General features: G+C 29.6%; 1 protein-coding gene and 1 long non-coding RNA gene across 14 annotated transcripts in view; one reads left to right on the top strand and one right to left on the bottom strand.

Annotated features, from left to right (window-relative positions):
* Positions 1 to 4,976, bottom strand: part of LOC141451921 (uncharacterized) — a 75,256-nt gene extending 70,280 nt beyond the window's left edge. For 10 of the 12 annotated variants that reach the window (XR_012457184.1, XR_012457183.1, XR_012457192.1 and 7 more), the window contains exon 1: positions 4,422 to 4,976. This is a non-coding gene — a long non-coding RNA (uncharacterized lncRNA). The remainder of the gene's footprint in view (positions 1 to 4,421) is intronic. The other 2 variants (XR_012457190.1, XR_012457195.1) reach the window with 2 other exon arrangements.
* On the top strand, positions 59 to 9,780 carry LOC141451918 (sodium/iodide cotransporter-like). 2 transcript variants are annotated; one of them, XM_074123740.1, is made up of 14 exons: positions 64 to 233; positions 1,410 to 1,599; positions 2,376 to 2,535; positions 3,134 to 3,199; positions 3,335 to 3,386; positions 3,750 to 3,817; positions 4,974 to 5,128; positions 6,057 to 6,197; positions 6,496 to 6,604; positions 7,037 to 7,146; positions 7,265 to 7,448; positions 7,775 to 7,861; positions 7,934 to 8,082; positions 8,529 to 9,780. In XM_074123740.1, the coding sequence occupies exons 2-14, from the start codon at positions 1,418 to 1,420 to the stop codon at positions 8,779 to 8,781; spliced, it is 1,716 nt and encodes a 571-aa protein (XP_073979841.1). In that variant the 5' UTR covers positions 64 to 233; positions 1,410 to 1,417; the 3' UTR covers positions 8,782 to 9,780. The 2 variants fall into 2 exon arrangements, with proteins under 2 accessions (XP_073979842.1, XP_073979841.1); XM_074123741.1 differs by lacking the exon at positions 8,529 to 9,780 and having other exon boundaries at positions 59 to 233; positions 7,265 to 7,456; positions 7,934 to 8,076.
* The last annotated feature ends 546 nt before the right edge of the window (positions 9,781 to 10,326 follow it).

Raw genomic sequence — 10,326 nt, 5'->3', positions numbered from 1 at the left:
TTAAGTAAATGACAGGTACACCATTTTTTGCGCAATCTAATGTTTGTTCAAACTTTTTAAGTGCAGCAGTTTAGTTAGACTGTTACACAATAGCCAAGTAACATCGTAATATATTATAATGGTTATTAAGTTTTAAGTGTTAAAATAATAACGACAGTAAAATTAATGTCTCTAAAAATTCTTGCAACAGTAAGTACCCAGCTGGGCTAGTGGAACGAAGAAAAGAATAAAAGGTAAAACTTAAATATTTCTCACTTCAATTTCTTAACTTGAACTTAGCTTTAATTAATCTGTACTTCATGTATAAACCAACAAAGATCTACCATATAAAGTAATCGCCATTTTCATACAAAATCTTAATATAAACTAAAACATATTTTCTCAATATCTAACAACAAAAACCAGAAGATACAACTGCTTGCAAGCGTCGCCAAGGTCGGGACCATTGCCACTTACATATAAATTAAATTTAATCTTCAAATTTATTCACTTACTGTACTTTAAGCAAACGTAAATAATAATAATGATACAAAGTGATAATATTAATAATACCTAGGTCCTGGAGGCCATATTAAAAATATCTTAATTTTTACCTAAAATAATATAATATAAATAAGTAACTTATTCCTTTGTAATTAACAAATCAATCTATTAAAGAGGTTATCCAAAATAAATCTAAACTAAACTCTCAAACAATCGTATACTGACTTAATCACTATATTTTATTAAACTAATAATTGTATTATACATTTAACAACTTCCCTCTAAGTTCGTAAGTCTCTTTACAATAATTTATTAAGTTGATCCAGCCAGCTCCATTATCATTTCTTCAATCAATACATTTTTTTTTCCTGAACCATTTACTTTTAATATCGCTATAACGCGGTCACGCAACCAATAAGTTATGTAACGACTCTACTTCATTTAAATGACAAAAGAATAAAAGGTAAAACTTAAATATTTCTCACTTCAATTTCTTAACTTGAACTTAGTTTTAATTAATCTGTACTTCATGTATAAACCTACAAAGATCTACCTCATAGAAATGAAACTTTTACTTTAAACAAACTAATGACAACTGCATGGTTCCATCTGCAACTCCCGTTTTAAGGGAGCTATCCCAACAAAAGAAGAAAATTCATAATCTAAGAAATCTAACATGGACCCCCCCCATCACGATTTACATTTAGTATAATTCTGAATAAAGAGGAAAAAAATGAATTAATTATTGGTATTCAATGTTCTTTAGGAAAACTTACAGTATAACATAACCGGAAACAAAAAGGAAGAGTAAATTATTATTTAACGCGGATAAATGATTTTTTTTTTCATTTTTTAAAAAAATAACTAACATTTAGTTTTATAAAAAATGTTAGTTCTAATTTTTTGTTTTTTTTTTTCACTTTTAGTGTCAGAAATGACCGAAATATTAACTGTTGATTGGGTTGACTACACCATACTTGTACTCATGTTAATATTGTCAACTGGTATCGGACTTTACAAGGGTATAAAAAGTAACAGATCGAACACTATAGAGGAATATCTGTTTGGCAGTGGCAATGTGCCAATAATACCAGTGGTTCTGTCTAATATGGCCAGGTAAGATACACATTTGTACTTTCATTTTGTCTTATCTAAATGAGAGAAAGTACTGTGGTTGTGTAGCTCTTTTTTAACGATTTTGACGTTACACGGGAAGTATCATTTTAAAAAAAAAACAGCGTACAAAATCAGTTCAAATTATTTTCATGCTATCCAACATTGTCGACTCAAATTAGGTAAAAAAAAGAGGGGTAAATCTCGAAATGGAAGATAATAAGCTATAAACTTGTACAAATCTTTGTTTTAGCATCTTATAGGTTGACTCAACAGTCTCATAGAATATCGTGCACATGTCACTGGAAATCAGTGATCAAAGGTCACGAAAATCTGGTTTTCGTAAATAATTTGTTTCCTATGCTTTAAATTACATTTATAGTTATTAAAAAAATATTAGAGCATAAAATTCTCTACAAATTTGATTCTATGCAATTTTTGCATAAAATCAACCGATCTTAAGATAGTGCGCAAGGAGTAGCATTAAAGTACAATTATGGAAATTTTAGCAAAACTAAGAAAGATTTGATATTTTCCCTTTTTTTTCTAAATCTTTACATCCAAAACCAGTCGACCTAATGTGTATAACACATGCTTGGCCATAAAGTACAATGTTAGGAACAGAAAATATGGAAATTCCAGCAAAACTTTATCTATCTATATGTATTCGTTTTTCTCGACTACAACTGCAATGATTTTCTTTATATTTGACCTAGATCTTATAGTTGAACTATAATTACTTACTTATTAAAATAGATTAATCTATTTTTGATTTGCAGTACTCTATCAAGTGTTATGATAGTTTTAATACCGTCAGAATCCTACTATTATGGAGCTCAATTACTGTTTACAAGTGTTGGAGATTTTCTTGGTTATTTACTATTGTACTATTTCTTTTTACCAGTATTCTATTTTATGAAATTCACATCACTTTTTGAGGTAAGTAAGCAATTACATTGTGTGATGCATAAAACTAAGCGTTAATAGAATTAACCTTAAAAAATTGTTTATATTTTGTAATTGCCAAACGAATTCAACATTGAAGGCGTGCCTCTTTCACGTGTATATCAGAGTAAGTCCTACTTATCCCGAACCCCAGAGGGGCAATCCTGTAGGCTCATTAAAAGAATGGTCTTATGAGAAAGTTTACTTTTTACTGGAAGAATACTGCAGGACAATGTGTTACTCCAAGAGAATTTCTTGTGATATTAGAACGTTCAACAACTTTGCACCTGATCGACAGGAGAAACAACGACCAAACAAGGATTACTGCACAACCTTATAAGCATTACTTCCGATGGAATTATTATGAGTCGTGATATGACCTCAATTCTTTTTTTCTTTTTTTTAAGAGGAAAACGTTTCACTTCTAGAGGATTCGAAATTCTCCTCATATCCTATATCGTTTACAAGTATCAATTTGTGCTTATTATAGTCTAAGTCTGAGTAAATCAACCTCCAACATTTCTCTGACCATAATAATAACTTCAATATTTCAATAAAGAACAACAACATTACTAAAAATTAATTTTTTCAGTATTTGGAACAACGTTTCGATAAAACCACCCGATTTTTGTCTTCGGCAGTTTTCACTATTTCACAGGTTTTTCTCTTTTCTTTTTAATAATTATTATTAATTATTTAATTAATAATTGATTATACAAAAATCAATTAATAATTGATTATTCCTATAAATTATAATTAGTTTATTAAAAAGAAACTATATTCTTTATTACAGATATTGTATTCACTAGTTATTATGCACTCATGCTGTGTTGCAATAATCAAAGGTAAATACTTCAATGTAATTATAAATCTGTGGAAAGACTATTTAATTGGTTACAAAATCAATATAAATTGGTAGAGAGACTATTTTAATTAGTTAAAAAACACGATATAAATTGGTGGAAAGATGATTTAATTATGGTTTGAAAAACGGGGTAATTTAGTTCAATTTCGGTTGCAAATCGGTTTGTTTTGAACAATAACTAACGGAATCCTTGGAACAAACAAAAATTTATATTAAAAAAGTAAATAAATAAAAGTAGTTTAATTCATTATAATGATTATTATTTGACGTTTTTAAATTTAAAAAACTTATCATTATTTCAATTTAATTTTCTGTAGTAATCACTAATGAATATTTATTTTAGCAATTCCAATACCATTTTACGTACTTAGCAGTAGTTTGTGTATACTCAGTGCACTTTATACAGCTCTGGTAAGTATTTATAAAGTTTTGACTTTTGCTTTTGGCAGTGACGGTTGGTGTTTAAAAATGTGTTTTTTTTTTTTTTAATATTGAAATGAAGCTTGAAGTATCAAGTCTGAGTCGAAGTTTTCCAACAGAAATGATATCCTAAAGTCATAAAAACCCGGCATAATTAAATTCGCTACCCAATCTTACACATTATCCGACATAGAGGGCAAGTTTTATTGTATACTTGACTGGATTCTGACTTTAATTCATCATCAGTGGTAGATGATGATAATGTGAGAACTCTAATGATGGATGAGTCAGATACCGGTCAGAGATTTATAAAAATGCGTGCTACGAAGGATAAAATCCAAGATCCAGCACTTCTGAACTAACCACATCTTCAACAAATTCATTAACTTTGAAAGTAAACCAAAACCCTAAGGAAATATTGTTTCTAACCTACTCTGATGTCCAAAATAAGCCAACACCAACCAGAATTAATTCTGTTTTAACCTGATATTTGAGAATAAATGAATGAATATCTTTATTATATTCTTAAGAAATTATCAAATTCTAATTTGGAATACGAAATAGACTAGTGAAAGTTCACAGAAAAAATACTTACTTCATTCAGTAATAGTAAGTAATAATCCAATTATTAATCCAAATAGACTTCGCTTGTATCCTTTTTTCGTCATATAGGAAAGTAATTTGGCTGAATTTCATGTTACTTCATTACGAAATCAAACAGAATTTTTTGTGTTTACCGAATCTCCAAAGCCCACTGACGCCTATATCGTTGGTTGCAGCTGGAATTTTGGGGTTGTAAGCTTGGCTACTTTAATGAAAAATAAATAAGTTTTGAAAAGAATTGGTTATTTTACATTTGTTTTGTAAACCTAGTTCTGCAACTAGACACGGAGTGCTGTCGCGCCACAATTCAAAATTCATATTTTTTTCTGTTTTTTTTTTATCCGAATGTTTCTTAAATAAAGATGAGCACTTACATGAAATCCATTTTTAGTGTTTAGAATACTATTACGATGTATATAACATTACAATTGCAATAATCTTTAATTGGAATGGCAACAGTGCTTTTCTAAGCACGATTCGCCGCCACTTGAGGCTTCTAATTTTTTTACTCTTGATCTAACATTTCTAATTGTCATTACTTTAGGGCGGATTACGCGGTGTCATCTGGTCCGATACTATACAAGCAGTGTTCATGTACATTTGTATATTTACCATAACAACAGTTACTATTTACAATGTTGGCGGTGTAAGTACAGTGATTGATATTGCCCATAAGGGAGGTAGATTTGATGCATTCAAGTAAGTGATTTTATTCTTCTTGTAAATATCCTTGAAAAATATTATTTATTAAATTTATTTTTCCCAAAAATTCGATCCAAGTAAACTTTTCTCTAGCTTTTTTAACACTACCTATAGAACTTGCTAGGTGATTGTGAAGGCTATTTAAAAGCGAATAAATAAATTGAGAATTATTTCCCAATTACGTCACTCTGGAAAGTACACAAACCGTTTAAAAATTATCAAAATTACTCGTGTCAAATTCTGTCTTAACTCTGTCCGCTTTGTAATGATGATTCAATAGATGACATTTTACATCTTCTACTCCTAACATGTCCAGTACTCAATCATTATAGAAACAAATACATCACTAAGTATTTCTTTTACCACCCTGTTAGTGATAATAGTAATCAAATTACCGATCTGTTGACTATAGTTGATCAAGATAATGAGAAAGTAAATAATATTTTTCCATTTTTCACTAACAGTCTCAAATTTAGCAAAATAGCTCTTCAATGAAACTTTTTTGCTCACCTTAACTTATTATACCATTTCTAAATTGTAAAATGTAGCCACAATAATAATTTAAATAAATAAAAAATAAACAAAAAGAACTCATTTTAGCCAAAATTCCTATTGCTGTTTTATTTTAAGTAGACTAATTTCGTCACTGCAATGAACCATTCAGTTGATTGTCTTTAGTTATGATTTATCCTTCTATATCTTATTCTAATTTTATTCTTACTTATGATCAAGATTATTTCTCTCTTTACTTAGTTAAATGTAACTCAATACTTTTTCTTTACTTAATTTTACTAATATATTCTAATTAATTAATGTTGTAATAAAACTATGTATAATAAATTTTGTATCTATAAATTAGTAAGGACAACCCAATGCTACGAGATCTGTAATCTCTATAAGCAATAAAGATTTCATTTCATTTCAGTTTCGATCCAAGTCCATTTTCAAGATATTCTATCATGTCTCTTTTACTATATACAACATTTTTTTCTGTATTCAAAGTTTGTGCAAATCCTGCAATTATACAACGACATCTGGCGCTTTCAAAATATAACTCAGCTAGAAGGTAAATTAATTTTTATTCTCCTTATTATTAAGAAAAATTTTAATAAAATTAGGATTAGCTAAAAAAAAAAGAATCTCAAATTCTTTCTCTCACAATGAACTGCTGTTCACTGTAGATTTTTTGTTTAAATTAATTTTGTCCTAAAATTTAAATATTATTATTATTAAATAATAAATAATAAACCATCAATGTGGATCCTAACTACATTTTCAACATTACAGTTGTTTTACAAGTTGTTATTTCTGCTTGAAAGCTGTGATTAATTTCGATTAAAATTTCAATAAATTTAACATTTTAGAGCGGCACTAGCCAGTGGTATTGTTATTGCGGTATTAAAATCAGGGGCAGTAATATTCGGCATAGTTATTTATGCATCCTATCATGATTGTGATCCAATTCTAAGTAAGGTAAGTATTTCTGGTTTAATATTCAGTAATTTCTTATTGATTCAGATCATTGGTTTGTCTTGTTGTTTTGTACATGTTGTTTGTCTCTAAAATTCTTAAAAGTCAAGTTCCAGAACTGCTTTATGGCAAATCTTTACTGCACGATAACTTAATTCATTTCTCAGTCTTTTATTAATTGACAATTCATAAAGAGCACCTGGAATTTGAGCAGAAACAGTTTTAGAAAAACTGCTTGGGTAATTTAAGAAAAGCTACCATTCAAGTTCGTGGGTAATCGTGTTTACCCTTTTAATCTAAAGTGTTTACCATCTAGTTGAGTCAAGCCACCAAGTGTCAACAAATTAAAATGAATAAACCGAATATTGATTTACAAAACAATTAATTATTGTTAAAACTGGAAAAATATCATAACGTATTTTGATCAATTTCTAGAGCATAGAACATACAGATCAATTAGTGCCCTATCACGTAATGAAACTTAAGAATCAAATCCCTGGATTGACGGGAATATTTTTAGCAGGGATTCTGTCAGCTGCACTCAGGTATTCAATTCAATAACTATTTATTAAAGTTATTTTAATATTTTTATTTTTATGCACATTGACTGCTATGATCACTAGCGCCATATTAAAGTAATTTTAATATTAAATACACTCACAGTTCTTTATCAACATCACTGAACACATTGGCTGGCGTTGTGTACGGAGATCTTGCTAAACCGTTGATACCTATCAAATGGACCAACAACCATAGTAATCTTTGTATTAAGGCCATAGTAATCATCTCTGGATTAATAATTACTGCTGGAATGTTTACATTGAAAAAATCTACCGGAGGATTTCAAGTAAGACAGTTAGTTTATTTTTAATTCAAGATGCGTGAACAGCTGATTTTATTGGCTCGCGGGCCTTTTTTCGGTACACTGCCAATCTTCGGACAGTATAATCTCATTACACATGATACTATCAACTACAGTTCGCCAGACGGTGAACTGTAAGAAGCTCTTTGGAAAAGAATTCAGTGCACTTACTAGTCTTTTCAGTGAGACTAGCTAGTCTTTTCTCTATTTGATATTACATTTGTTTTTATAAAATAAATATTGCTTGCTCCATGTTAAGCATTAAATTTTTCCTTATTTTATTTTTTTTTAAATAAAAATTATGTTAACAGTTATTTACTACATTTACAAGTCTTACTTCCGGATTTACTGTATTCGTGTTTGCATTTGGATTATTTTGGAGAAAGTCTAACTCAAAGGTACAATTATCATTTAATATGCAAAGAAAAAATGAAAATAATAAACATTTTAAAAAATTCCAAATCTTTTAGGCAACTTTAGCTGGTGCAATTGTCGGAGTGATTACAACCGTTTGGATTGGCATAGGGAACCAAAATGCTACGGCAACTGGTCAGATAAAATATCTGCCTAAAATAGTCAGCATTGAAGGATGTCCTAATAATTTATCGCAAACTTTAGGGTGAGTAAAATAGTTTTAGAATTGTAGAAAAAAATGTTACGAGCATGGACGTTTGGCTAATAGTTAAAACTAAAGCGAGGCGACAAACTTGAATTATGTAAGAGATAAACATAGAGTTTATATTATAGGTTAGAAGAATCATCATACATATCGATTCCCTTACTGCCAGTAATTTGCATAGAGATATATCACCCTTCTCTTTTACTCTTCAAAGAATTGCACTTGCACATGGACCGTACATTGTACTGTCGACTTTGTTATCCAGTATTTTATCCATCCTCTTTTCTGATAATATTAATTTTTTTAAATAAATACATTATGCAAATAATTAAAACTGTCCGGTAGGACAATTGTGTAAAGGTTGATCGTCAAAAACTGCACGAAAAAGCGTAACACCCAACAATGACAATTATAACTAATCACATAATCTTTATTGATTGTTACAGAGTCACAACCTACGGTTCATTGGACTACAGTACTCCAGCAATATTTGCCGATGAGGTGCCATATCTATATAGAATATCATTCAGTCAACTAGTTATCCTAGGCTTAATTGTCAGCATAATTGTAGGATTATTAGTGTCGCTATTCACCAGAAATAACAAGAACATTCCGGATTCTTTGTTGATACCACAGATTAGAAAAAATGTACAAAATGCTGAATATATTCCATGTAATCATGAAGAGAGGGCTCAATAAATCTGGAATATCACGAGCTGGAAGGAAGCTAAATCCGAATCAGTACAGCAAAGGACTCATTCAAGATCGATCAAAAATTGTCTCTCTCTCCAAAAAAAATAAATGTGTCAAGTCGGAGGGAATCGGTGCGATTGATTAAAAAAGCAATTTACATTTAGAAACGTTTAACCTGCATAACAATCCTGTAATAGGTTCTAAGAATCATAACTCAACAACAGCGTGAAGAGTGACGGTAGCTTATATATTGTATATACGGTACCCGAGCGATTAGAGGCAGTTCCGCAAAGCTAAGATGTATTGTGGTGTCGTGGGTTCGATTTTCGGTTTAGGCCTTGGATTTTATTTAATGAATTAATATTTGATATTTATGTATAGTAAAGTATGTTTGCTAGTCGCCTCCATCCATAACACCTGTTCAATGGTAGGACATTAAACTCGCCTGCAAAACTAGACATTACTTTTTTCTCTCCCAACCATTCTGCTAGGAAAAATCACAAAGTTCCAGCAGTAGCTTCACCAAAGCTTTCTCCGAAGAACGAAGAAAAAAAACAAAACCTTATTTCATATTCCCAATTCTAGAAAGTAACCACTCATTACCACCCTATAAGTCCAATTCTAGTTTTATGTGTTTATGTGGGTAATAAGTTGGAATTTATTTTTTTCTTTAAAAGTGATTTCTGTCCGCACTTCGAACTGTTGTCTATCTAATATGTAATCTATTTATCTATAATATCAACAATGTTATGAAATATTTCTGTTCTTAAGTTAAACTACGAAAAAAAAGAAGGAAAATTTAGTTTAAATAAATGTATTTATGTATATTTATGATGGATAAATAACTTTGTTTTATCAAAAAAAAAGGAAAAGAAACGCATATTATTAATTCTTATTCGTTTATTTTATTTTTATTTTTATTTTTTATTACTGTATAATAACTGAACTCTTGCTGTAAAATTGTATTTTAAAAGCAATAAATAAATTTCAATTTCAATTTCAAAATATTCCCAATTCTAGAAAGTAACCACTCATTACCACCCTATAAGTCCAATTCTGTGGAAAGCATACTCCAGCAATTCCAGCATTTCCACACAGTGACTATGAAAAGAAAACCGTTTCCACCAATTAAAATACATTTAGATAAATTTAAGATCAAAATACTTTTGTTTTAGGTAAAATTGTTTTTATATTCAAAATTTCCATACAAAGTATTAATACAATGGTATTATGGTACAATGGTATAAGTTCATGAATTGCTATAAAGTTAAGTTTATATATTATTAAGTTTAATTATTTTAGCAAGCTTTAACTTTATTTTAGTCTTCTTTCTAGTCTGATAATTAAATTTAAAAAGCTAAGCATCACTTTCATCACTGAATGTAAAAGCTGCCAGTACAAAGTAAATAAATACAGAAAATGATGCTGAAATCGAAGAATAGGTTAATCAATTCACATTAACCAAAGAAACCCCAATAAATGAACATTGTGAAAATTAACATTTTACATACATGAGAACCAACCATTGGAAGTTACAGAATGAATTAAAAA

The sequence above is a fragment of the Rhodnius prolixus genome, unplaced genomic scaffold (genome assembly GCF_049639745.1).
Source record: "Rhodnius prolixus isolate KJV_2025 unplaced genomic scaffold, Rpr scaffold_14, whole genome shotgun sequence".
In the NCBI taxonomy this organism is placed as follows: domain Eukaryota; kingdom Metazoa; phylum Arthropoda; class Insecta; order Hemiptera; family Reduviidae; genus Rhodnius; species Rhodnius prolixus.
This window is presented reverse-complemented; position numbering and strand designations above follow the sequence as displayed.